We start from the raw sequence: 26,605 nt of genomic DNA on the forward strand, positions 1-26,605 counted from the left end.
AGCCGTTTGCATGCTTTCAACAATCTAACAAAAATAAAATACAGCCTCTAAAAATGTAAACGTCTTTCAGTGCAGTTCCCAGAACGAGAGATCCCAAGCGGACTAAGTCACGCGCATAAGAGATCGAGGACAAAAGTGCATATACAACGGTCTTGCCAGCTATTGTGAACTGAGTATGAGTAATGCTAGTGTAAGGAATGCCAAAAACTAGCCGATTGCTGTAAAATTAGTATTTATGTATGGAACTTGCAATTTTTGTATCATTTATGTGGTAATAAACATCGAATAATACTGATCTCACATTAAGGTTAACAATACAATAACAGTTATTAATAAAGTGTACGACTTAAATTGTGTTTCTTTTATTGAAAACGAAATACGATTAAAGAACATTAATTATGCGCATACACAAAAGACAATGAAGCCGTACAGGGCAGTTAAAATCATTTCACGATATCTTCAACTGTTTGTCTATTCTTGTGTAGATATATGACAAGTGCACACTTACACAGTAACCAAGGGATCCTTATCAGACTTGCTCACAAACACTTGCACTTGGTTGTCTAATCTTTTCTGAAGATCCGGTGAGAACACTGATAGGAACCCTCTCTCGGAATCTGAATGGTTGGTTAAGATAACCGATATGCCTTTTTGGGCCGCATCAAGCACGTCGTGATGAAGCATTTCACCTGAAAATCATGACATGCATGTATTTAATCGACTTACAGACTTCCTAAACAACACTCACGTTGTAACGTTAGATTCGTAAGTATACTGTAATACACCACTACCTACATTTTAATTTGTAGTCGGTAAAGTTCAATACCTATTACTTTTACTTTGTGAATGATAAATGGTATATATAGAAAAGATAGTTCTTTATTGTACAACCGTGTAACAGAGGTAACGGCACATTTGATTATCTATCTTAACACAGCCGGAATAGAGTCCATAAAACACAGTTCGCATATCCACATGTATGTAACTGATTATCTAAGTATATCCGTAGAGATCACAACCTCAGAGATATAAGTATTAAGCTTAAAGTGTTCACTGCATACATCAGTTTCCTTACTTAATAAATAATAAGTTGTATGGGATGTGAAGTATGGTAAAATGTATTACATATTAATAAGTTTTAAACTCGCTTAAAACTTATTAAGCTTAAATTTTATTACAAATAAGTTTCCGCAAGCTCACTTAAAACTTATTATAAATGGGTTTTTATCCATGTATGTCTGGAGTGACCACTCACACAGTTTAGGTATGGTATATCTAAAGGTGGTATTCCACCTGTCCAATTTCTTGTTTCAATGAGCATTGCGCAAACACTCTCTTATTAAGCAAAATGTGAGACGCAAATACACAACGAACCAAGAAATTGGACAGGTGGAATAGCACCCTAACATATGGGCATACTTTGTAGCCATCGATATGTTCAGAAGTAGCTGATAGATAGATAGGTATTCTTCTACTCACCTGTCAGATATAAATCAGCCGCAACTCCTTTAAGCACGGAAGCGCCGGATCCGGCGCACAGCGCGACTGTTTTTACGCCGTCCGACGGCGACTTGCCTTTAGCCAGCGCCAGGCGAACGTGGGGCAAGCCGGTTAGCTGCTTCACTTTTGCGATCGCGTCTGATAGAGGGATCTCGACTTGGAGTTGGAGGTGCCTGAAATACCAGTAAAATGAGTTATACCTACATAAGAACACTTGCTAAAGGAGAAAGAACCGTTGACAGTTAAAGCAGTCAAGAAACTAAGTTATGGTTAGGTTAGTGTTGTTCATGCCGGTGAGTAAGGTTGCCAGAGCTCAAAGAGGGTGCGGAGTGTTAGGGTCGGCAACGCGCATGTAACTCTTCTGGAGTTGCAGGCGTACATATCTTACCATCAGGCGGGTCGTAAGCTTGTTTGTCACCGACGTTGTATAAAATGGAACAATCACACTAGATAGTTCGCTAGACTGGATGGCCTGCATGCAAACGATGCGCGAGTATCGCTTGCTTTACAACTTCTTACTTAGCATTTGACGACCGACCCAGTGTGATTATGCACTGAGTCAGAAATATAATTTAATCACAAAATTTTAAAACCAATGTAATGTAAGAACCATCACTGGTATAGGTATCAAATCCTGTTTAAGTAGGTAACTTCCCGGAATCGTGTGTAGGGATTAAAGACAGTCAGGTAGTAATAAAATTACCTTCCAGCTCCAAAGTTAGGGTCAACTCCTGGCGTGATAGGTTTAGAATTCTTGACCAGGAAGGCTGAAGCCAGCCAGTCATTCACGCCGCCTTGTACGCAGTCCCAGCTCGTGTGGGGAGAATAAAGCGATATGCGTTTCTCGAGTAGGAAAGATATGATGCGTTGCTTCCAAGCACTGAAATAAATAAAGTATTCTTCAAGCTTTTTATTGATAAGACCAGCTCCTTTGCGTTGCCTTTACTGTTACGACTCAATTTAGACACTGGAAGCATGTGCCGCTGCCGCCTACGTTCTAAATTAATTAATTAGATTATACTTCAAGGCTTCCTTAAGTCACCATCTCGGCTACTAAACACGAGTGTCCAATTGAAAAAGAAAATAGTTTACCTTTGCACTACGGATTTCAGAGGAGAAAAAATAGGTGGATGGTACGCGACAATCATTTCGCATCCTTGGTTATCGGCTTCTATAGCTACATCCTCTGTCAAGTCATTGGTTAGTAACAGCTTCGTAATATTCCTGAAAATAATATTTTATAGGTGGTAAATATATAAAATATCCTTTAGCCTTGCAAGGCTCACGGTCCTACCCGTAATTTAAACCAATAGGCCGAATAGGCGGGCCAACACAGAGCAAGTATACGCGCGAGGCAATTTCCTCACGCACAAACCGGCCAGTGTAGACGTGCGTCGGCCGAGGGGGCGCGCGCGTTTTCTTCGCCTCAGCGCGCCGCTTCAGCCGAGGCACGTCTACACTGGCCGGTTTGTGCGCGAGGAAATTGCTTCGCGCGTATGCTTGCTCTGTGTGGACCCGCCTATTTTCAGTTGGATCATGGATGGAACAGTTTCTTTTGTTTTGCTCGATTTAAAAACGAATGAAATTCAACCAGATTTCCTTCACTATTTGGCGGGTCCTAGTAGACATACACTGGCCAGTTTGTCGCGAGGAAATTGGCTCGCGCGTATGCTCGCTCTCTGTGGACCCGCCTATTGATATGAAATTCAACTAGCATATATTATATCTTATACCTTTAAACGAGCAATTCTTGTATATATATATATTTCTGTGATCTCGCAAACGGCTCTAACGATTTCGGACTGGACTGGACTGAAATTTGGTATATGGGGGTTTTTGGGGGTATACAATCTATCTAGATTAGTCTTATGTTTGGGAAAACGCGTGTTTTCGAGTTTTCATGCGTTTTTCTTTCGACGCAGAATATGGTCGCTAATTTCGTATTGCCGGCCACTGTCCGTCTGGTCCAGCGGGTTAAGACGCGGACTGCTAAACGAGTGTTACGGGTTCGAATCTCGCCCGGTGACTAACTTTTGTTTTTTTTTTATATGTTCAAGTTTATATATAATTTTTTAATTTTGATTGTTTTAGACAAGTTTAATTTAGTAAAAAAATGTATTTAAGATTATCACCTATACACCACCATATTACAATAAATAGTTATAACCGAGCAAAGCTCGGTCGCCCAGGTACTTTGTACTTAAGAGGCTAAAGTGTATTGATATGATTTACAAATTACAGAAAAGTTTATTAGAAAATCAGTGGTAGTGGAGTGCGAAAAATATTACTTTAGTGATAACAGTAGTCACCTGTGTTAACAGAAAGAAATAATTGTTACTGTTACCAATGGCAACAGTTGAGAATAAATGTTCATTTCAAGATAGGGTTATGTTTGCTAGCTTGTACCAGTGATTTTCAACCATGAGGATATAATTATGTACCTAGGAGTGTATGGCTCTACCAGCAACCCAGTGTTGTCCCAACTTTCTGCAAGGCTTTTAGGTGCAAAATCTTCCAACACGGACACCACCTTGCCAAGCGTCACTCCAGTTCTTTCTCCCATTGACATTTTGATGGATGCAGAAATAGAATAAAATTTATGGAAAATGGATTGTTTGCCAATTATGTGCAGTCTTCCTATTTTCACAAGCATCAGATAAGACCTGAAAATACGTATAAATTAGACAATCTCCAACGGATGCTACACACCATAACACATAAATTTTCTATCAGAAGTAAGAACTAAATTAACCATAAGAACAAGATTACAAGACCTTGAGTTTTGGACATGGTATATTGTTTTTTTGTGAAGGTAGAAAATCCAATTAATTTAAACCACCTATTAGTCTCAGTCCAGAAGTCATTGTAAATAAAATACAGTATAAACATTACAAGTATCTTTAACAAAATATATCATGCTGATTTCATTTCAAATAAAACGATATTTTCTAGCTTATATGAAATTAATTTATTTCACTTCAAGTGAGAATATTTATTTAAAACAATCTGTGGCATTAACAAAAACATAATCATTTACCATTATCTCACCACACTAACAAATAAAACTTTTAGGTCAATGAAGAAGGCTTGATTAATAACACCAACTAGCATCATCTTAATCTAAGGGGATATACATAACATTCTAAATTGTATACAGTATAGTACAAATTTGACCTTAAAACTAGACAACACTTGTGCCGCTAATCAGAAATCTTCCATATTCTTATTTCACCATCATCACTACAAGAAAGAAGTTCTTGGTTCCCGGTAGGATTCCAAACAACACAATTTACATCTTGAGCATGAGCATTCAGTTTTGTGCAAACCAAATCAAATGTTGGAGCATTAGGGTCAGACTCCTCAGCCTCCTTAAATATTCTAATGATGTCATCACCGCAAGCAGTGGCTATCAACCCAGTCTTATGGCACCAAGCTATGTCATACACACATCTCGAGTGATACCCAGAAAGTGTGCAAACACATTTCCATACAGAATCTCGGTCTGCAACCATCACTCCCTCCGGATTGTCAGGTTTATATTCCTTCCATATTTTAACAGTTCTGTCATCACTGCAGGTGGCCAGTCTCTCTCCCGTCTTATCGAAGGCTAAGCTCCACACGGTAGACTCATGTGAATGCAAGGTCGCTACACATGACCAGTCATTATCAACAGGATCCTCCTTGTACAGCTTTACAGTGTTGTCATAGGATGCCGAGGCCAGGATGTCTAGAGTTGGGTGCCATGCCACCTACAAAAATAATCAATTTTAATTTTCACACTTCTTTAAACTTTATCATTCCAGTATGTATAACAGTACTAACTTTCTTGACATCTTGATTATGAGCATTGAGAACCGATGCACATTCATATTCATCATCCCCTGCAACTTCCCACACCCACACAGATTTGTCTCGCCCACAGGTTGCTAGCAGCTGCCCTGATTGAGACCATGCCACACTTTTTACTTCATTCTCATGTCCTTCCAGTGTAGCATTGCATTCAAACTGACCTGTAGACATAGGATGATATTGCAATAGTACTGTACATTTCTATACTAACATTAGATTAATTAGAAATCCATACAGACCACTTTTCTTGTCCCAAATGGCTGTGGTTGCATCAAAGCTGGCTGAAGCGAGGAAGTTTCCACAAGGCGACCATGCCACTTCTCTAATGGTCCGTTGGTGTCCATCTACGAGAACTGTCTTTATGGTCCATTCTTGCCCTTCTTTATTCCAAAGTTTGATGGTTTTGTCTTCTCCACATGAAGCAAACATTTTACCAAGAGGGTGCCATGATACATTCCACACTATCCCTTTGTGACCGGTCACAGTTTGCAACAACTCCATCCTAGCCATGATCTAAGTAGGTACTCAGTTGTTGACTTTGATATACCTCAAGGATAACCTATAAATTGTTGAATACCATAATCAAGTAATTATCACTGAATACCAGGACTATATTTTGAAGGGCAGGCAATGAAATGAGTATAAATAAATTTGATGTCTCGATAATTAATTGCAGTATGTCACCGAGGTATCACGTATACTAGATGCAAATACGTACCCGCTCATTAAGTACAAACAATAGGTATTTTCTTTTGATATATATGTATAATAGTAGCTTTGAATAATACGATAACCAATTAAGCGCGATTCTGCAGTAGACGGGTAAAAAGAAGAAAATGAAGATAAAAGAGTGTTTGTGTAATAAATCTGTGAAAAATCAGTCACACAGTTGTCACCAGAGAGCATATAAATATAATCACTACCAAAGAGCATATAATCACTACGTTCTCACCACACAAATGACAATGACAAATGAATGTCTAAAATTACATTATCAATCCTTATAACAGTTATAACATGGATCGACGTTAAAACCAAGGCTCAAACATTTTATGAGTATCCAAATTATAGTTATTAATGTTATTATGATTCTAAATCATAATATTTAAATTCATATAAAAAAATTTAGACTAACCAGAGACTTGTCATACGCTTCGCTTGACTAACTAAACTAAATGGAAAGAAAAATACAAGTTGTAACTGTCATAATAAAACTTCGAAGTCCTCAAATCAAACTTGGACAATGTGCAAAAATTTGTTATCGTGCGGCTTTCGATAAAATTGTTTTCTCACTTAATTTTGGTTCTCGACATCCTATTTAAATTCATTTTAAAAAATTTAGACTAACTAAACTAAATTGAAAGAAAAATACAAGTTCTAACTGTCATAATAAAACGTCGAAGTCCTCAAATCAAACTTCACAAACTTGGACAATGTGCAAAAATTTGTTATCGTGCGGCTTTCGATAAAATTGTTTTCCCACTTAATTTTGGTTCTCGACATCCTACACCGTAGTTTTGTTTAGCAAATTAAAAGTAACCGTGACAGAAAGTCTGTTTGATTTTTTTATCGTACAAGTGTTAATATTTATCCTGCTAGGTTATAGCCAGTTACCGTATAATGGAGAACAGTAATAAGATCGTGGCACCACACCTCAATGCCGAAGTATACAGAACAGATACAACTGGAAATGAAGCACCGTCGTACCTTGACTATATTAAGCTTCATCCAGGTAAATATTTATTCTAATATTCGCTTATTGGAAAAACTATGATAGGTACATGTAAATTTTGTTAGTGGGAAAATAAAATTATATTTCATCAGATGGTAGTGTTCTTGTCGGTTGTTCTGAGCTGACTGGAAGATATTGGGTTGGAGGTGCTGCCATCTTCAAAAATATTGGCGAAGCCAAGGACATAAGCCCTACATCTATGAGAAGTATTCAATTGGACTCTGGTACTGCTGATGGATGCTTTATAGGAAAATCTTCAAAGGTAACGTAAATTAGGACTGGGTTTGTATATGATTACTTAATTTTAAGTACATAATTTTAATAAAAAATAATCTATGGTAAAAAGCCCATTTAACTTTTTTATATCATTCTAATGGCCACTTAAATGTCATATATATGTTAAAAAGATTATTTCTGTTTTAAAACTGTTTCATTATAACTCTGCATGGATTTGTATCAACATTTTAGTGTTTATAAATGTGTATATTACCTGTGGAAACTTGTAATTGGCTTACTGTTTTTATTTTGAAACCTATTTTGTTGCATTAGCTGTAAGTTTACCCAAAAAATAAAATAAAATAAAAATAAAATAATTATGAATATAATATATCATCAGTACTTTCTAAAACACTTATTTATATTTGGTCCTAACAATAAAAAAATATGTATGATTTACTTGTATGTAGACTCTTTTATCAATAGCAGTATGACAATAGTTTTTTGTGCAACAAGAGAGGAAAGTTAGTTTTTCTTGCGAGTGTTGATTTTGAGTCCCAAGTAAGCGAAAAACTCAAAAACACAAGATGTAAAATAACTTTACTTTCGTGTGACATACAACTTTTCACCTCAGTAGTGAGAACATATTAAAGGTTAAAAAAATTCAACATCAAGTAAAATTTTTATTCCTGTATTCATGGCCTTCACTAAATTAAAAAGCTACTTTGTCTCACTCCCTAGAGTGAGGAAAATTGTACTTTCGTCACTTGCTGAAGTGAAAAAAGTCGCACTTTCCACACTCCCTGGAGTGACGAAAGTAGGCTTCTTCAAGCTGCTGAGGTGAAAATAACTTTTTTTACACTAGTGACTATGTGATCCATTTACTCACACTCCTAATACACCCATTAACATGGAACGTAGAAGACGGTAATAAGATCCTATTTATTATTTACAGGTTTTAATATGTGAGGACAGTGGTGCAATTGGCATTTGGAGCATAAATGAGGATGACTCATGGAAGCACTGGAAGGAAGAGATGACAGTTTCAGAGCATGACAATGGGGTGATGGCAGTAGACTGCCTCGAGCCAGAGAAACAGTATGTGACAGCTGGAGCTGATGGCCATATTAAGGTAATATTGGGTGTTAAACAAATTCTATAATCTCTATACAGTAGACCCTCGATAATTTATACACAGGCTAATCTGAATGTCATTGTAATCCAAACTGCCAAGTGACCCCTTTCTTTGACAGACAAAGCCTTTCAATAAAAAGAACCTGGCAAACTAAATTAAATAAGTTCTTAAAATTATTTTCATTTCACATCACAATTATGTAGTGTTAAGTTACTTTGTTAATAAATTTCTTTGTTTTTGTAATTTTGGAGTCTCATAAAATATATTTATTCCAGAATATACTTGTTTTATATCTAACATACTATAATCCCAATGCTCCATGAGTCCGAACAGGAGTTTTTTTTTTGAAGTATGGATTATAAAGGCCCTACTGTATTCCTAATTACACTAACTCCTCTTTATCTTGGTAATTTCTTGTTACAGCCTAGAATGGCCTAAGGTACAGTCAGCTGCAGAGAAAAGGTACCACCCCTGCATAGAAGTTTGTATGCACGGGTGCCTATCTCTGCAGTTGACCATACCATTACCAATTTTTAGTACATATTCTAGATTTTCTACAAAGTTGTTATTGCCATCTGATGAAAAAGCACAAAACAAACATTTATATTTTTATTGTAGCTACAGTCCTCTAAACTGACCTTGCACCCACTTGAACAGAGCAAAGTGATGAAATGTCATTATAAACGTCATATTTTCATAGAAATTGGATGTTAAATATCACATTGTCACACTTTGGCATTGCACATGCCATGCAGAGTTACGTCTGACTCTACATGGAAAGTAATCTAGAATATTTTTTCCAGGTGTGGGATCTGACCGACATGATCTGCATTAGGAACTACAGCTTAGCACACTGTGCAGTGGTGTCTGGTGTCTCGGTGAGACCTGACTCCACTACATGCTTTGCATCTGGATCTTTAGACATGTACATCACACTGTGGGATGATAATATAGACAAACCAGTTCTAGGTAAGTATTTAAATTGATAAAAGAAAACATTCAACTTATACATACTTATAAATACGGGGTGTTTATTTAGTCACGTGCAATAATTTACCTACGGGTTGAATATATAGGTCATACTGAGCCACTTTTACTATAGGACCAACCCCAAAATCGCGAAAAAAAATTACTCTCCCATAGATAATGTCAAGGTCAGACCAGACAGCCAAAATTTTTGAAACAACCAATCGTTAGTGCTAGAAAGCTGCAATTTAGCAGGGATAAATGATCTACATGGTGACAGAACGTTAAATAAAAAGTAGTTCTTAATTTCGGAAATAATATGTGCCCCCCTTCTAACTTTAAGACTAAATATCGTGAAATTAAATTTTAATAAATACTTTCACTGAAAACTATAGCGAACATGATCGGTCCAGCCCTTTTTGAACTATTGCAAAAAACCTTCTCTTCTTTCTAAAAGGACGTACAAAGCTCTGCGGTTTGGTCTGTTCCATCAGAATGGTAACTACGAAAAACTATACTGAGCATGGCCCGACATGCTCTTAGCCGATTATTTAACCTTTTTTGACACCGTGTCAAACACAAAAGCTTTCACTCGGACTTTGTGCGTATGCGCATAGGGCTACGTTGCTCTATGGTCTATGACGGATTAATCTGTCTTTGGTGTTGGACCTACGGTGCGGATATATTGGGGTTATAAAGGTTAATTATTTATCCAAAAGTAGCATATGCTGCACATGAAAGGAATAGGTAATAGATGTGATTTGCCATCGTGAATAGTGCATGCCATGGTTGTTTACAGTCTTTATATTGTAGAGCACTGAAGGATTCACATCCAATCTTTTCCCTTTATATAATACAAAATATCAGTTTTAATCATATTTTATTTTGTTTTCCAGACTTAGTTAAGAATGACTGTGGCATCCGTTGCTTACAATGGATAGATGAAAACCAGTTAGTGTATGGAGACGAGGCGGGAGTGCTTCGAGTGATGGATGTTAGATATCCTGAGAAAGTGGCCACGCTGTGTGACTTCCCCGCGCCGGTGCATAAAGTTGCTGTGCATCCAGAGTAAGTTGAAATTTAGTTTTACGTTTTGGAGATAGTAGAGATGTTTTGACATGGGTATCTAAACCTAAATCAGTTTCCTAGGGAGGCATGTAAGCCTCATTCTAGTTATACAATACCAAATACCAAAAAAGATGATATGCAAATATATACCTAATACTGAGAGGCACACTATATATTTAAGAAATCATGAAAATAGCAGCTCCACTAGATGGCGCTGGACAGCACTGTCTAGTTTGTGATTCTATGTATAATTATTATTGTATATGGTAAAAGCTATTTTTGCATTGCCATCCACTTTTAGACGTCACATTGGTACTGTCTGATATCATTTAAAAGTTTTCTTTATATTTCCAGACACAGAAGAATAGCAGTCTGCTGTGACAATAAAATAGTTTCCGTCTGCGACAAAGTGGCAGACAACAATACGAAAGTCTTGTACCACGATCGCCACTTGCACAGCAACTACGTGCGAGGTGTGGCGTGGGACAACAGTGAAAGCAACGCTCTGCACTCCTCGGCTTGGGACGGACTCATCAGAACTCATAATGTTTCGTGAATGTTTGTGGTACAATTTTTAAATATATTTTGATTTTCCCACCAACCATACTTAGGCAGTTTTATGTTTTTATCACCAAACCTATTTGTTGAAATCAGGCGCGGATACAAGATTTGGCTTAGGGGGGGGGCATTTTGAGAAAATCATATATTTTTGCACAGAAAATAAGGTAAAAAAAAATTTACTCAATTTAGTAATGTGAGAGCCAGGGTTTTAGGGGGGGGCCATTGCCCCTATGGCCCCCCCCTTGTATCCGCGCCTGGTTGAAATTACTCGAAATGAATGACTTGTTAATCTTATTACAATATTATCGGTTGTAGTTTTGGCACAAATGAAACATGTTGTTTATATCGATAAATTTCCATTTTAATATCACTATGTGTAACACTACAAAGATAATATATCATCTATCACTAGAAATAACGCCTTACGCAATGGCGACAACCCGCCATAATCTGTAGGCCCATTATAATTTACAACTCATCTATTAAATTTAAAATATAAATAAAAACCGGCCAAGAGCATGTCGGGCCACGCTCAGTGTAGGGTTCCGTAGTTACTCTTCCGTCACAATAAGCTAAACTGGAGCTTAAAGTATAGTAAATTGTTAACCAAGGGATGAAACGGTACCTTTCACCTGAGTTAAACAAATAGGCAAATTTGCATAATCAGTACCTAATTAAAATAAGTCTTTTATGAAGGGAAAACTTTTTGCGATAACTCAAAAACAGCTAAACTGATCATGTCCGCTATAGTTTTCATTTAATGTCTTTCTTAAGCTCTACTTCCACGATTTTTTTCATATTTTTGGACCTATGGTTCAAAAGTAAGAGGGGGGGGACACATTTTTTTTTCGGAGCGATTATCTCCGAATATATTCACTTTATCAAAAAATGTTTCTTGAAAACCCCCATTAGTTTTGAAAGACCTTTCTAACGATACCCCACACTCTAGGGTTGAAGCGAAAAAAAAATTTCACCCCCGCTTTACGTGTAGGGGAGGTACCCTAAAAAAAAAAAAAATTAGATTTTATTGTACGACTTTGTCGGCTTTATTGATTTATATATCCATGCCAAATTTCATCTTTCTAGCACTAACGACCACGGAGCAAAGCCTCGGACAGACAGACAGACAGACGGACATGGCGAAACTATAAGGGTTCCGTTTTATGCCATTTGGCTACGGAACTCTAAAAAGGGATCTACCTGAATGTATTTTTATACTATGGTAAAACGACCTGTCATATAGGACCCGTGTGCGTTGGAGGGTCTGCCCTCTTGAGGCCTGAATCGGAAACAAACGTGTACATTGACATTTCACGCCACAGCAACTGCTGCCATCTACCGTTTTCGTATGTTGCCTTGTTCATAGTAGGTTCTGCCATCTAGTTACATAGAAGCATAAACTTGACATTTACACCTCGCGCCAAAAATCGTGACATCTCCTGTGCTGCCCCCTACAGTTTATGCACGCTCCCTATCGTCCTACTATTACCACGATAAAGTATAAAATCGCCTATTAAATCCTTTATTTCAAAACCTTTCGTGGGACACTAGCCCCGTAACTTGCCACCATGTGCTGTAGATAACGCACAAACTTTCCTATCTTATTTTTTTGACAGTCAGGGGAAATGCTGACATATGGCAACCCTGACCTATCTATGAGTTTAATAGCGCAAATGAGGCTCTGATTTTTTTTTATACTATGGAAAGCGATGCCATATATCGATCCTAAGTTGACCCTAGGCGGCGTCTTTTACGAACGAACGGGCTTTGTAGAGAGTTTTTCCAACGCTTTATCAAGCTGTCTACAGTCCGTTACACACAGATTCCCGCAAAACCAATAAGATTACGATGGGCAAAGATCTCTGGAACCCCCCTATCTACCACCAAGCTAAGTTTCTCTTTATCTATGTACCTATGTTTCCGCATCCACTCGCTCCCAGCGTCGCTTACCTAAGTAAAGAAATATAGATAACGCAGAAGACTTACGTAACCGGCATTTCGTAGGATACTAAGATTGCACGGTGAAGTGGCAACATGCGAAGACATCATCCATTGGGACATGGAAGTATTTCACAGTGGCAACCACGGAAGCCAACTTTGGGATCATCTAAGTCGGTAATAAAATAACAAAGTCTACAACACTAACAGTGAATATATTTTCAATGTGAATGAAACGGGGATGAATGCTCAAGTAGTTTATTGGTTTACGCGGGTGGGTAGCGGGGTCAATGCGCGGGCGAGGGCGCGCGGCGCTCGGGCGAGGCCCCGGGCGATGAGCCGCGCCGCCCCGCCGCGCCGGGGCTCTTGAGGCGCACCATCGTGTCCAGGTGCCGGAACCTGACGAAATTACAGAAAGATGAATTAACAACATAAGTACATATTCGTACATACTCTTGGCAAGCTAACTTTCTTAGTAGAAAAAGGCGCGAATCCTTGGCGCCTATATTTTTCAAATATGCCGCCTTTTACTACTGAAGAAGATAGCTTGCCAAAGTAGAGTCAGACCAAACTAACTCTGCAGCGATTTTGATAGCACAGACTGTGCAAGTGTTTGCTTGGTCTGACTCTAATACCGTCCTAGTAACCTCACATTGGAGAAGTTTTCTTAAGGTGCAGTAGGTTCAGCCAGCACTTTTTTTTTAATTGTAGCGCTTTTTTAGATCGAAATAAGTTCGCCAAACAATTAATCAACTATAGTCTGTCAAGCTATTTCCGTCAGTAGAAAAAAGCGGCAAATTAAAACAATGTAGGTGCGAAGGGTAATCGTCCCAAATAAACTATGAATGTCGCGCCTTTTTCTACTGACAAGCCGGTCAAGCTATAACTATCTTGAGGCCTTTCTCTAGTAACTTCATCGGTTCGAAACCTGATTTATTGATTTTCGCTCGATAGAGAAATATCATGAATATCTAAAACGCACCCTAAAAATATGAAAATTGTTCTAAAAATGCGCAATTTTATTTTTGATCGAAATAATCGATTACTTTTTTTAGTTAAAACTTATAAAAAAATCTAAATTCGAAAACGTAATATATATTCGTGATGGCGCGCACAGTCATCTCGCTCACGCTTACGCTCAGTGAGAGTGAGAGAACCTGCCGGCCTAGCCAAGGTGAAAATCGCTATCGCTTCGACAACGAAACGCTTTGTCTGTCTATCACTCTTCCATATTAGTGCGACAGTGACAGTTGTGTTTCAATCGCTACGGAGTGTAAGCGATTTGCACGTTGGCTACGCGTCTTGAACCGCCGGGGCAGCCGGAGCCGGAACCCAAACACTGAATAAAAATTCCTAAAGGAAGGAAAAAATAAATAAAACAACAAAAACGATAGGAAGACGAACATCTTAAAAAATCTAACTACGAGTAGAGAAGTCTCCACATACGATATCTAGGGTTAACTGAAAGGCGGTGATCACACTCGAATTGATTTCCGGATTCTACGCCAGTCCAGTCTACGCCGCCAAAGGGTTTCCATTTGACCATTTTCACAGAACTCTACATGTCGTACCTTAATGGTAAATCGTTTGCGTCGTGGTCAACGCTCTGGAAGAAGAACGCCAGCGGCCAGCTGATCCAGGATGCTTGTTTCCTGAAATCAGGTAATGTTTATATATAATATAAGGGGCGTCCATACGTGAGGTGTTTGTGAAGATTTTTTGACCCCTTATTATTGGCAATATTGGTGTGCCTGAGATGCCCTGCGAGTCGTGTATCATATCAATATCAAAAAAAATCATATTATTAATTTCGAATGCGCCTCCATCCGATTTTTATATAGATACGGGCGTCAGAGTAACTTGTCTTGTTGATGGAGATACCTAGATACAAATAGACGGCAATCATCCTGAACGGCTTACTCACGCCGTATGTGGGTGAGAGGTTCAAGCTACTTGCCGTCTTCGCACGGCGTATCGGGGGTCAGCGGCGACCCCGGCGTGGCGGGCACGGCACGGGCGGCGGAGCGGAGTCTTATTGATGTGGAGATACGTACGGCGTGGGTGGCTCAAGCTGCACGCCGTCGTCGCACGGCGTGTGGGGGGTCTGCGGCGCGGGCGCGGGGGGCGGCGACCCCGGCGTGGCGGGCACGGGCGGCGGGGTTTTGTTGATGAAGATACGTACGGCGTGGGCGGCTCAAGCTGCACGCCGTCGTTGCACGGCGTGTCGGGGGTCTGCGGCGCGGGCGCGGGGGGCGGCGACCCCGGCGTGGCGGGCACGGGCGGCGGGGTCTTGTTGATGGCCGGATTGTAGATCTTTGGGTCGCTGACCATACGCACGAAGAACGAGCGCTTGTGGGCGAGTGCAGCGCGGTGCCGTCGGGCGCGCTCCTCGTTGAGATCCTGCAAGAACAGGGAAGGTAAAGTAGTACCATGATTTGTCTCTGACAATATAAGTGATAAAGTAAATGTACGTTTCTACGAACGCTTAAGACTTGGATGTTTTTTTTAAAGGTCTGATATTTTCATACGAGTCTAACGTCCAAGTTGTTACCACCAACTTGCTTTGGTGGTAACTAGTGGGATATTTGTACGTACCTACATTGACCTTAAAGCTAGTAATCGTGTCACTTCGCGAAGCAAATATTTTGAGTAGTTAAGGCAAATACATAAAAATGTCCTTGACGCCTCCGTTCATGAATGCTTAAAATGTGTCTTTGCATTAAAAGTGCACCATAATTTGTGCCTTTCCAATGTCTATGCTATTTAAACATCTTGTTAGGTTGTTACCCTTTCTTTATCCGGTCCTTCGAGAAGTTCTGTTGCGAAGTCCGTTATTATATCCCACGCAGTTTCTGAAAATAAAAAAACTATGCAGGTAGCCATATTATGCCTTTTACACTTGTTAAAATGGCAGAATGAGTCGTGGACTCGTGGTTGCGGCACAAACTGACATTAACTACTTCAGTAAACCCCATGTACAGGGTGGGCAAATAAGAAGTATACATTCTGTTTTTAAATTTTAACTACATTAAATTCAAAGATTATTAAGTATTGTTTTTAAAAAATATTACTAAGGGTTGGCAAATACATGCGGAACATAATGTCTGACGTATGTCCTGCACTAACAGTAGGCAAATGTGAGCCCTTATCATCGCAATTTTCAGCATATTTTCGGACATTTTCGGCGTTATCTTAGTAAATTTGTGACGAATGGTCGGTTTTAACTGATGAAATTTCATCAGCTTGTTAGTATATAAACGTTATTTAGATAGCCCCACAGAAATAAGTCACGAGCTGCAAAATTTGGATCCCAGTCACTGTCACTGTTTCTCGAAATTATTCGAGCAAACAACGTGTTTTAAACAACACAAACATTTGAAAAAATATTGCTCGCTGCTTGAGATAGACATTTGGGAGAAATTTCAATTTCAATTTATTTGTTTATTTCCTTTTAATACAATTTTAACTTTACAGCATATTATTCATAAGAGTAGGAAATGATTCCTCCGTGCGTGCGCGTGTGCGTGTGTAAGTCCGTATATAAGAAAATTATGCAATAAATTACGAGGAAGAGAATACTTTAAAAGTTCAGCCATTATTGAGGTTAACATTCTTAGACAGTAGTTTTTAGAAGTTTTTCGGTCTCATCGTAATCATATAATTTCAAAAAAATATGTTGTGATGCATGCGCAATATACGCAAACGCATCACGGCAAGTAGTAGCGCCATAAGTCACATATTACATAGTAACGCCATCTTTCCGCAACTAGCAGCAGACTAGTGGTCAGCGGGTTGAGAACTGGTAAACAAGTGACACCGATAATAGACATTTGGAAATTGAGGGTGTCGCGAAAAAACGCGGACGACCGGCAGAAGACAGAACAAAAGGGGAGAAAATGTTACGCCGTTAATAAGACGGAGACTAATAAAAACATGTAGTTTTACGGACATCGTAGACCATAATAGTATCGATTGGAGTTTGTAGTGATATTTGTGCGTGTGAGTTCCAGAATTAGTCACGGGCATACGGGAACGCCCTTCCTGTCGAATTCGTTTCTGGGAATTTAAACAAAAACTCCCGGAATAACACTGCAGAGGATACGTACCGCAATTTCGACATAGTGTCATAAGACGATTTGGACTAGAGGCTCAAGTACTCGGCTGCTAAGCAACTGTTCCGGGTTCGCTTCCTGCAAAGGCGAAGTCTTTTTGTTTCTTTTATTTTTGTTTGTATTTAGTGTCTTACTTTTATCTTCATTCATTTTGTTTTTATTTTAATTTTTTTGGCTTTTATGTAATTTACGTAAACAAGAGTTTCTATTAGTTTTAGTCATCGACGAAAATCTCTTGGCTATTTTGGCAGTATCGTGCACTGTGTCTATTTCAACTTTATTTTAGTATTTAAGGTTTTTGTTGTATTTTTAATTATTATACTGTAAAGTTAACTGTCACCAATTGTTTTATCTATCATCGAATTCAAGAACCCGAGTCATTACATTGGCGCCTAACAGGTATTCGGTGGTTTAGATCAGTCCGTGGTGACAGTTGACAACAGAAGTCTGTTTAAGTTTTGTAAATTAGAGTTCAAAGATAATGGACGTTAACGCCTTGCATAAAGATGAGCTGGAGTTTGAGTTGGCATGCCGGGGTGTCTCGGATTGTGAAACTGTGGCGACTATGCGTAAATTTCTGCGGGCTATGTTAAAACGGGAGGCATCCGGGGAATCCTCTACCTCTATAAAAGTTCCCGCTAGATGTGTGGAAGATCCGGGTAAGGAAATTCTCTTTTGCAGGAACAAATTGTCATCCCTAGTAGCACTTATTTCGGAATTGTCAGTCAGTCCAGACGTTGCACTGATCAGGCGGTTACAAACTCGGTTGACACATCTGGCTTACCGCGCAAAATTGATTGTACCGTTAGCTGAAGCTGACACGGAAAGGCACTTGGCATTGCTCGAGGATATTGATGAAGCTATGGTGTCATTAGAGGGGGTGAAGGAGGAGGAGGCAGAGGACGAGGCCGCCATCTCGGAGCAGGACAAGGCCATGTTACACAGGACATTGGGGGAGGAAGGATTGAAAATATTAGGAAGTTTATCTATAGCGCAGACTTCTAGCAAAGCGGGTTCAAAAATAATTGGAGGCCATCAACACCGCGTGGGTGACGCAGCGGCTCCGGGCACTGCACCTTGCTCTGCACCGGCAGCTATAGCAAGTCGTGCTAGCCTTGAGAGGGGCCATAACCATAAGGAAATACAATCAGAAACTCGGGGCGAAATTCCGAAGGTTCCTCCGGAATGTCAAAGGAGGAAGTTAGTTCCAATTAAAGATTGGGGGGTCAAGTTTAGCGGTAGGGATACTGTGAGCATCAATGCATTTCTGGAGAGGGTTGCGGAGCTCAAGGAGGCTCGTAATGCGGACGATGATGATTTATTTCGTTATGCCATAGATCTATTTGAAGATGAGGCTCTCATATGGTTTAGAGCTAATAGGGGCGTAGTTTCTAATTGGTCGGAGCTAGTGGACCTCCTGGTTGATACTTTCCAGGCACCAAATTATCAGGATGAGCTCTTGGAGGAAATTAAGAGACGAACGCAGAGTAAGCAGGAGAGGGTTGTCATATACTTATCGATCATGCAGAATATGTTTAACCGTTTACCCATGCCGCTTACAGAATCACAAAAATTGGTAATTCTAAGGAAGAACCTGCAACCTTACTACCAGAAAGAAATTTGCCGTGACGCCTTTGATTCCGTGTCAGAATTGACGTCGGTACTAAGGGTGATTGAACGGACCAAGATTCGTTGTGAAGGGTTCAAGGAGCCAACCACGGACAACTTGTCTTTGGAGCGTGATTTAGCATACAAGGGTACCTTAAGTCCCATGTATCAGGAGAACAAGGAGGTAGCAGCCATAGACAATAAAATTGTCAGTAGATCTGTGCAGTCAAAGTGCTGGAATTGCAGGAGTCCGGGCCACAGATTTAGAGATTGCAACTTACCGAGGCAGCGACTCTTCTGTTATAAATGCGGCCGTTTTGGGAATACTGTACAGAAATGTCCTTGCAGTAAGGCGAATGAGGGAAACGGTCAGTCGGAGTCGATGCCTGCCGATTCGACCCCGCAAAAATAAGTCATTCTGTACCGGATGACTGGCAGTAATGGCTAAATACTGTCTCTAGATATTTTAGGACTGGCGAAATATGCAACATACAGCGCAGTCATAGGGATAGACGATACTACGCAGATATAAGAATCTTGAACCAGCAATTCCTGGCTCTCTTGGACTGCGGAGCTTCAATTTCGGTAATTTCTCGAAACTTTTGTGCAAAGATCACAAGCTTAGGCTTGACGGCACAAAAGGTGGCCGCGCAGGATATATCTATAGCTGATGCATCCGTTCTGACGATTGATACTATAGTCCATCTGCCTATACAGTTTCGAGGAGAATTCAGGGTGGTTCCTTTTTTTGTCATGGACCCATCCAAACATGAAATCATATTAGGTATTAGCTTTTGGGACGCCTTTGGGTTGACAGTGGCGGAGCAGAAGCTGGCTACGGAAATATCGGAGATAGCAGTAGTAAGCTCGGTGGTTTCGCAAGATGAGTTAGATGACAGCCAAAAACAGCGTTTAGGTGTTCTACTGGAAGAGATGGGTAGGGATATAGGAAAGGGATTAGGGAGGACATCGCTCATTAGTCATAGGATTGACACAGGAGATAGCTTACCTACCAGCCAGCGACAATATCCTTTCGCTCCGCCTATTATGCGGGAACTGGAGAAGGAGATCCAAGATATGCTTGATAATGATGTAATTGAACCTTCGTTCAGCTCTTGGCGTTCTCCGGTTCTGTTAGTAAAAAAGGCATCGGGTAAAAATCGGTTGTGCCTTGACAGCCGTCAATTAAATAAAGTGACAGTAAAAGACTCTTACCCGTTGCCGAGGGTGACCACTATTTTAGATAGCTTAAAGAACGCGCAGTTTTTGTCGACGACGACGATTTACGTTCTGCGTTTTGGCAGATACCCTTAGAAGACTCTAGTAAAGAAAAAACTGCTTTTGGCCTCGCGGGTAAGGGCCTTTACCAATTTAAGGTCATGCCTTTTGGTCTCTGCAATGCTTCTCAAACTCAACAGCGTCTGATGGATCGGCTGTTTCCACCCGAGTATGAAGGTAAAATATTTACCTATTTGGACGATATAGTAGTTTGTAATGGTAACTTTGAAGATCATTTATCGTCACTGGCTTTTGTTAGGGACAAACTGAAAGAGGCAGGTCTGACCATAAATCTTGAGAAGTGCGCCTTCGCAAGACCATCTCTGAAGTACTTGGGTTATATAGTCGACAAGGAGGGGCTACGAACAGATCCAGACAAGGTTAGAGCCATTCTTGATTATCCTCGGCCCACTACTTATTCAGAGTTGAAGCGCTTTATTGGCTTGGCCAGCTGGTATCGGCGCTTCGTACCAAACTTTGCCATTGTGGCGGCCCCATTGCATGACTTGACGAAAGGAGGAAAGAAGGGAAAGCAGGTTCTGTGGAACGGAGAAGCGCAACAGGCATTCCTCAGTCTGAAAACGGCTCTCACCTCTGCGCCTGTGCTAAGAGTACCGGATTTCACAAAACCTTTTTCGGTTCAGTGTGATGCTTCCAATAGGGGTACTGGTGGAGTTTTAATTCAAGAGATTGAGGATATGGAAATACCGATTGCTTACACTAGTCGAAAATTGACGGAAAGGGAATGCAGTTATTCGGCATCCGAGCGAGAACTGCTGAGTGTTCTGCATGCGGTTGTACAGTTTCGGCCTTATATTGAAGGAACTCATTTCAAGGTCATCTCGGATCATAGCGCTCTCCAATGGTTGCATCGCAATAAGGACCCTCATGGGCGGCTAGCAAGATGGGCCATGCGATTACAACAATTTGATTATGAAATTGTCCACCGCAAAGGAAAGTTTAACACTGTGCCTGATGCCTTGTCGAGAGCTATTACGGAGGATATTGACCTTCTAGAAATTACGCCAGAAGTTAAAGACGACTGGTACAAGTCCGAAGAGGCCAAAGTCACAGCGGGGGCTAATGGACCAGAGTGGGAGATCAACCAAGGCCAGCTATGGAGATGCCTCAAGCTAAAACAATTCCCAGACGAAAACTACGATTGGAAGCTTGTCATACCAGAAAAACTTAGAGAACAGATTATGAGGGAATGTCATGATGATCCTACTGCAGGACATTTGGGTGTTAAGAAATCTGTAAATCGAGTCAGACAACACTACTTCTGGCCGTCGTTGATCAAAGACGTTAAGAACCATGTACGGAAATGTGAGGTGTGCGCAAAGTACAAGTATTCCCAATTGAAACCGTCTGGTTTAATGGGCAGACAGCGAGAAGTAACAGAGCCTTTTCAAATGGTATCTATGGACCTGATGGGGCCCTTTCCAAGGTCAAAGTGCGGCAATACCATGCTTTTGGTCATTACATGCTGGTTCAGCAAATTTTGTTTTTTATTCCCTTTAAGAAATGGAAAGGCATCAGCTATCTCGCAAATTTTAGAGGAAAAGATATTTTTAGTGTACGGAGTGCCTAATGTGATAATTTGTGACAATGGGAAACAGTTCGTGGCGAACGAATTCAAAGACCTAGTGTCCGGCTATGGAGCAAAACTTTGGTATACACCGTATTACCATCCACAAGCAAATCCAACTGAGCGTGTAAATAAAGTAATTGGAGTGGCGATCGCCTCCTATGTTGAAGATAATCACAGAGAATGGGATAGGTACATATCTCACATTGCCCACGCAGTAAACACTTCAGTACACGAAGTGACGGAAAGAACTCCGGCCTACCTTTTTTTTGGTCGGGAGACGGCGATACAAGGATCGAAAGCGTATAACTTTGAGCCTAAAGATCACATAACTATTAACCAAGAGCGGTTTCAGCGAAATTTTAACCTACGTAGCAAAATATATGAAGACGTTCGTGAGAATATGAGGAAATCTTATGAAGCCAACGCCAAGCGTTACAACCTCCGGCGACGGACGTGTGACTATAAACAAGGTGATCTCGTGTTGAAGCGTACCAAACATCTCTCATGTGCGGACAAAAGTTTCATGGGCAAGTTAGCACCTAAATTTGAAAAAGCTGTTATTGCGAATAAGGTTTCCAATGATGTCTATAGACTTCGGGGTCTTAAAGGGAAAGATTTGGGAACCTGGCACGCTAGCGATTTAAAACGGATAGGGTGAATCCAGTCGGATTCTTCAGAGGTGAGGGGATATGTGATGCATGCGCAATATACGCAAACGCATCACGGCAAGTAGTAGCGCCATAAGTCACATATTACATAGTAACGCCATCTTTCCGCAACTAGCAGCAGACTAGTGGTCAGCGGGTTGAGAACTGGTAAACAAGTGACACCGATAATAGACATTTGGAAATTGAGGGTGTCGCGAAAAAACGCGGACGACCGGCAGAAGACAGAACAAAAGGGGAGAAAATGTTACGCCGTTAATAAGACGGAGACTAATAAAAACATGTAGTTTTACGGACATCGTAGACCATAATAGTATCGATTGGAGTTTGTAGTGATATTTGTGCGTGTGAGTTCCAGAATTAGTCACGGGCATACGGGAACGCCCTTCCTGTCGAATTCGTTTCTGGGAATTTAAACAAAAACTCCCGGAATAACACTGCAGAGGATACGTACCGCAATTTCGACATAGTGTCATAAGACGATTTGGACTAGAGGCTCAAGTACTCGGCTGCTAAGCAACTGTTCCGGGTTCGCTTCCTGCAAAGGCGAAGTCTTTTTGTTTCTTTTATTTTTGTTTGTATTTAGTGTCTTACTTTTATCTTCATTCATTTTGTTTTTATTTTAATTTTTTTGGCTTTTATGTAATTTACGTAAACAAGAGTTTCTATTAGTTTTAGTCATCGACGAAAATCTCTTGGCTATTTTGGCAGTATCGTGCACTGTGTCTATTTCAACTTTATTTTAGTATTTAAGGTTTTTGTTGTATTTTTAATTATTATACTGTAAAGTTAACTGTCACCAATTGTTTTATCTATCATCGAATTCAAGAACCCGAGTCATTACAATGTAACGGCTGCTTTACACCGATTCACTGTAAGCTGGGTTAAATTAATACTTGTGGAGATCTTGTTTTTATCTACCCTGTATAATTGCCAACCCTGAATAATGATTTAACAATTTTGCACATAATATAATTAAAATTGAAAAACGTGCATTACTCTTATTTGCCCTCCCTGTACCTACACGTTAAATTTAAGAAGAAGAATTTGTAGAATCTGGGCTCCTACCGGGAAAATCGAAGTTCGTCAATTGCGGGCATTTTTCTCTGTCACTCTAATTACGTCTTAGTAAGAGTAAAAGAGAAAGATCCCCGCAATTTGCGAATTTCGGTTTTCGCGGTAAGCCCCCAGAGCCTATTGCCAGTATTGATTATCGTTATTTGTCTCTTTATCGCTCGAATATACGAACAGCGATAGAATGTAGTTGTATAATATATTTGTTAACTATTAGATTGGCTGGTACAAGAACATTAGCATTACGCCTTTAGTACTGTAAGGTTTTTTTTCTGCTGTAGTTTAAATAAATAAATAATTACCGATATCTTCGCGCGTAGCGTGTTGCGCCACAACACAGAAACGGATGACGAAGCGATCGCGCACATTCGCAGGCACCATGTGGATTTTTCCGGACGCGTTCATTGTGGTAAGGAGTTTCTTGTTGATCTCGTCTTGCTCCGAGGGAGTCTCGCCGCCGCTCACTAGTCGGAAGCATACGAGACCCAGCTATAAATAACAAAAAAAATTATGTCGGGTCAAGAATCGATCATAAGATATTCAATGACCAAAATTCGAGGTAGGGCTCCCATATCGAATGTCGATTACGGGTGGTTCGATTATGTATGATGTGCGCTTTTCGCTCGTGTCGTTTTTCGGTCGACAGTATTAGAAGAAACGATCTCGTGAATAGCAAAACAATTAGGTACAAGTTTCGGCTTCCAAATAGAAAACGCACAGATGAATATAAATAGCTTATACCTATAATAAGAAAGTGTCCATAAAAAAGACACGCAGCACACACCCTTTGTGGCTCGCACCGTCAAAAAGTTATCAGATCTCTTGTAGAGCCAAGTTTCTAACTCTATAAACCCTAACTTCAAAAACTCAACACCTTAGTCAAAATATATGGCTTGGCCGTTTCGCTACCGATGGATGACTGGCGTAAGAAAAAAAAATACTCGCTGTTTATTATTTTTGATTATAATTATACAATACTTCTTGTAGTAATAAAACGGCTAAAACCACATATTTTGAATAAGGTGTAGAGTTTGTGAAGTTAGGGCTTGTAGAGTTAGAAGTGTTGGCTCTACAAGAGATCTGATAACTTTTTGACAGTGCGAGCCTTATAGTTTTGTCTTGGCAACATTTCACATGATAATGATTTTGGTGGAATATATTTATTCGTAATTTAAAAAAAAATACATTTTTTTAAAATCATACTCTATAAAACTACTTTTCCGATAAAAAATGAGAACAAGATAATATTGGAGCGCATTTAATATAATTTGCTTAAAGTAAAATATCTACTTTTGTTACTAGAACGGATGTCAGAGATATAAGTAGGTAATTTAATCTAAGAACAGTTACGAACTTGTCCTTTCAGGGAGTTTATATTTCCACACCACATTCCATAATCAGGCTTTGGAAACTAATCAAATAAATGTAAACGAAAATTTAAGCACTTGTGAATAGGTAAATATAATAAATGACTTAGGATTGTTAAAATACTTTAAATTGTAATAGGAATAAATGTTATAGGTATAGGAATACCTTTGAAAACTATCCTTTATTTCTCGTATTACGCAAAAAAAATGTCATTTAATTAACTTGAATATCCCTATACCAATCAGGATCCCGTCCGGCCGGATCCGGCCGGATTATGACCAAAATCCAGCTGGATCCGGCCGGATTGAAAATCAGTTCAGTTTACAATTGATCTCAAAGATGGCTTCATTTGATTTCAAAGATCCATGCAATTTATTTCTCCTCTGCGAGGACGTCATAGGAGACATTTCCGATGATACTACGGCGGCGCCTATTGCGCGCGTTTATTACTGCATCTGGTGTGCGAGAACGCAATATCGTATGTCGGTACTAGTAAGACATAAATTAATCGAGAGATAGGAAAGATATCTTCCGACTAAAATAATGACGATGATAATTTACCGTCACTTTGTTGCAGACCTCGAACCGGTCGTCTTTTCTAACGAGTTGCTCGAAGTACTTGGCCAACTCGCAGTGGCGGCGCACGTAGCGCTGCAGGCCGCTGATGCCGTAGCTGCGCAGCATGAACCACAGCTTGAGCGAGCGGAAGCGCCGGCTCAGCGGGATGCCCCAGTGGCGGTAGTCGATGGCAGTGTGGTCGTAGCAGTGCTGGAGGTACAGTGGGTCCACTACTAACGCTGATGTTAGCAGGTACCTGATCGGTTAAAAATCGGTTTAAACAGTGCCGGCAGTAGGTACGTCTAAAGGTTGGCACCCTGGTAAGGGTGATGTGTAAAGGTTTTCAGGATGTTTTAGTGTACACGGTAGCATACCTACTCATTTTGTACTTGTAACGCCTCATGTCTTAAATTAAATGAAGTTGAGGATCCTGGGATTTGTTTATTGTGGCATAGACATGCCATGATGAAACTGCCGTGTTAGAATTAAGGTGTAGAGGATCCTTTACATTGTCTAATCTACATAGCTACAGTAAGAAATTGTCTAAGTTGATAAGATTAACTTGAAAGTTTGGATTTAAAGGAGCCCAAGCGATGATTCGGAAAAAAGGACGTACCTGTTGGTAACCCACAGCAGTGAACAGTCGAAGTTAGTAAGCATGAGCTTGTTAGTGTTGGTGTTGAAGCTATCCGCGTACTCGACTCCGGCCAGGTGGTGCTTGTGCTCCTGACAGAGGAACGCGGCGCCAGCGTAGGCCGCGTCGACATGCAGCCACACACAGGGGTACTTGCGCACGATGGGGCCGATCCCGGGCAGGTCGTCGTACGAGCAGCACGAGGTCGTGCCCAGCGTCAGGGATACGAAAAAAGGCACGCGACCGGCCTCTTCGTCTTCTTCCATCGCCTAACACAGTTCTTTTTATTGTGTCATTGTAGTTAAAAGGTAAACGAATTTAAAAAATAAATTGTATCTATTGCTAATTGCTATTGCTACCATACTACTACGCCATCGCCATAGCACGTAATAGCAGCGTTTGACCGCTATTGTACTGAAAATTTTCTTGGCGGGTTGATGGCAGTATAACTATTGGCCCTTATGTGGGAAAAGTATCTTAGAAGGTTAACACATTCATCGCTGAGCTACGGTCGTAGCGCTACGTCGTAGCCGTTAACATGGATTTCCCGGTATGTAGCAAATGCTTCGTAGAGGCCAAACAACAACGTGTCATGATTAGCGCTGAATGGGTTAATGCAACATTAAAATACTATCTTCATATTGACAATTTTATAGGGGTAGGTACTTAATGTATTGAAGTATTTCCGCCAAAAGAACTGAGCGCTTTTATTTCCAAACCACAATTCATTGTCCTATTTTTTCCAAGCATTA

General features: G+C 40.2%; 4 protein-coding genes across 9 annotated transcripts in view; 2 read left to right on the forward strand and 2 right to left on the reverse strand.

The window, feature by feature from the left end:
* LOC133533541 (uncharacterized) overlaps positions 1 to 351 on the forward strand; it is a 23,493-nt gene extending 23,142 nt beyond the window's left edge. Inside the window, exon 6 of one of the 2 annotated variants that reach the window (XM_061872525.1) lies at positions 71 to 351. In XM_061872525.1, coding sequence (XP_061728509.1) covers positions 71 to 168 — 98 coding nt within the window. In that variant the 3' untranslated portion in view covers positions 169 to 351. The remainder of the gene's footprint in view (positions 1 to 70) is intronic. The other variant, XM_061872526.1, reaches the window with a different exon arrangement.
* LOC133533544 (probable cytosolic iron-sulfur protein assembly protein Ciao1) lies at positions 347 to 6,517 on the reverse strand. 5 transcript variants are annotated; one of them, XM_061872530.1, is made up of 7 exons: positions 6,485 to 6,517; positions 5,561 to 5,908; positions 3,942 to 4,163; positions 2,593 to 2,724; positions 2,204 to 2,380; positions 1,480 to 1,673; positions 347 to 689 (listed from the first exon to the last, which is right to left on the reverse strand). In XM_061872530.1, exons 2-7 carry the CDS (start codon positions 5,857 to 5,859, stop codon positions 505 to 507), a joined length of 1,209 nt encoding a protein of 402 aa, XP_061728514.1. In that variant the 5' UTR covers positions 5,860 to 5,908; positions 6,485 to 6,517; the 3' UTR covers positions 347 to 504. The 5 variants fall into 5 exon arrangements, with proteins under 5 accessions (XP_061728514.1, XP_061728513.1, XP_061728517.1 ...); XM_061872529.1 differs by lacking the exon at positions 6,485 to 6,517 and adding an exon at positions 6,068 to 6,311; XM_061872533.1 differs by lacking the exon at positions 5,561 to 5,908 and having other exon boundaries at positions 6,485 to 6,503.
* A 100-nt stretch (positions 6,518 to 6,617) lies between these two features.
* LOC133533546 (methylosome protein WDR77-like) lies at positions 6,618 to 11,072 on the forward strand. Its single transcript, XM_061872535.1, has 6 exons — positions 6,618 to 7,081; positions 7,174 to 7,343; positions 8,253 to 8,429; positions 9,236 to 9,401; positions 10,295 to 10,466; positions 10,821 to 11,072. Exons 1-6 carry the CDS (start codon positions 6,970 to 6,972, stop codon positions 11,020 to 11,022), a joined length of 999 nt encoding a protein of 332 aa, XP_061728519.1. The 5' UTR covers positions 6,618 to 6,969; the 3' UTR covers positions 11,023 to 11,072.
* Positions 11,073 to 13,161: 2,089 nt separating this feature from the next.
* LOC133533543 (tyrosine decarboxylase-like) overlaps positions 13,162 to 26,605 on the reverse strand; it is a 29,524-nt gene continuing 16,080 nt past the window's right edge. Inside the window, exons 5-11 of the mRNA XM_061872528.1 lie at positions 25,836 to 26,122; positions 25,223 to 25,475; positions 23,596 to 23,782; positions 15,753 to 15,817; positions 15,148 to 15,365; positions 14,537 to 14,617; positions 13,162 to 13,364 (exon numbers count right to left, since the gene is read on the reverse strand). Coding sequence (XP_061728512.1) covers positions 13,253 to 13,364; positions 14,537 to 14,617; positions 15,148 to 15,365; positions 15,753 to 15,817; positions 23,596 to 23,782; positions 25,223 to 25,475; positions 25,836 to 26,122 — 1,203 coding nt within the window. The 3' untranslated portion in view covers positions 13,162 to 13,252. The remainder of the gene's footprint in view (positions 13,365 to 14,536; positions 14,618 to 15,147; positions 15,366 to 15,752; positions 15,818 to 23,595; positions 23,783 to 25,222; positions 25,476 to 25,835; positions 26,123 to 26,605) is intronic.

The sequence above is a fragment of the Cydia pomonella genome, unplaced genomic scaffold (assembly GCF_033807575.1).
Source record: "Cydia pomonella isolate Wapato2018A unplaced genomic scaffold, ilCydPomo1 PGA_scaffold_178, whole genome shotgun sequence".
Taxonomy (NCBI): domain Eukaryota; kingdom Metazoa; phylum Arthropoda; class Insecta; order Lepidoptera; family Tortricidae; genus Cydia; species Cydia pomonella.

What these genes read in the sequence shown, in the direction of transcription:
- LOC133533544 (XM_061872530.1), bottom strand. Translation starts at nt 5,859, where the DNA reads ATGGCTAGGATGGAGTTGTTGCAAACTGTGACCGGTCACAAAGGGATA. An exon ending in GGATTTCTAATTAATCTAAT is followed by an intron (nt 4,164 to 5,560) that starts GTTAGTATAGAA and finishes ACGTATTTTCAG; the next exon opens with GTCTTATCTGATGCTTGTGA. An exon ending in GGCTGATTTATATCTGACAG is followed by an intron (nt 690 to 1,479) that starts GTGAGTAGAAGA and finishes CATGATTTTCAG; the next exon opens with GTGAAATGCTTCATCACGAC.
- LOC133533546 (XM_061872535.1), top strand. Translation starts at nt 6,970, where the DNA reads ATGGAGAACAGTAATAAGATCGTGGCACCACACCTCAATGCCGAAGTA. An exon ending in TTATAGGAAAATCTTCAAAG is followed by an intron (nt 7,344 to 8,252) that starts GTAACGTAAATT and finishes TATTATTTACAG; the next exon opens with GTTTTAATATGTGAGGACAG. An exon ending in GAGCTGATGGCCATATTAAG is followed by an intron (nt 8,430 to 9,235) that starts GTAATATTGGGT and finishes TATTTTTTCCAG; the next exon opens with GTGTGGGATCTGACCGACAT.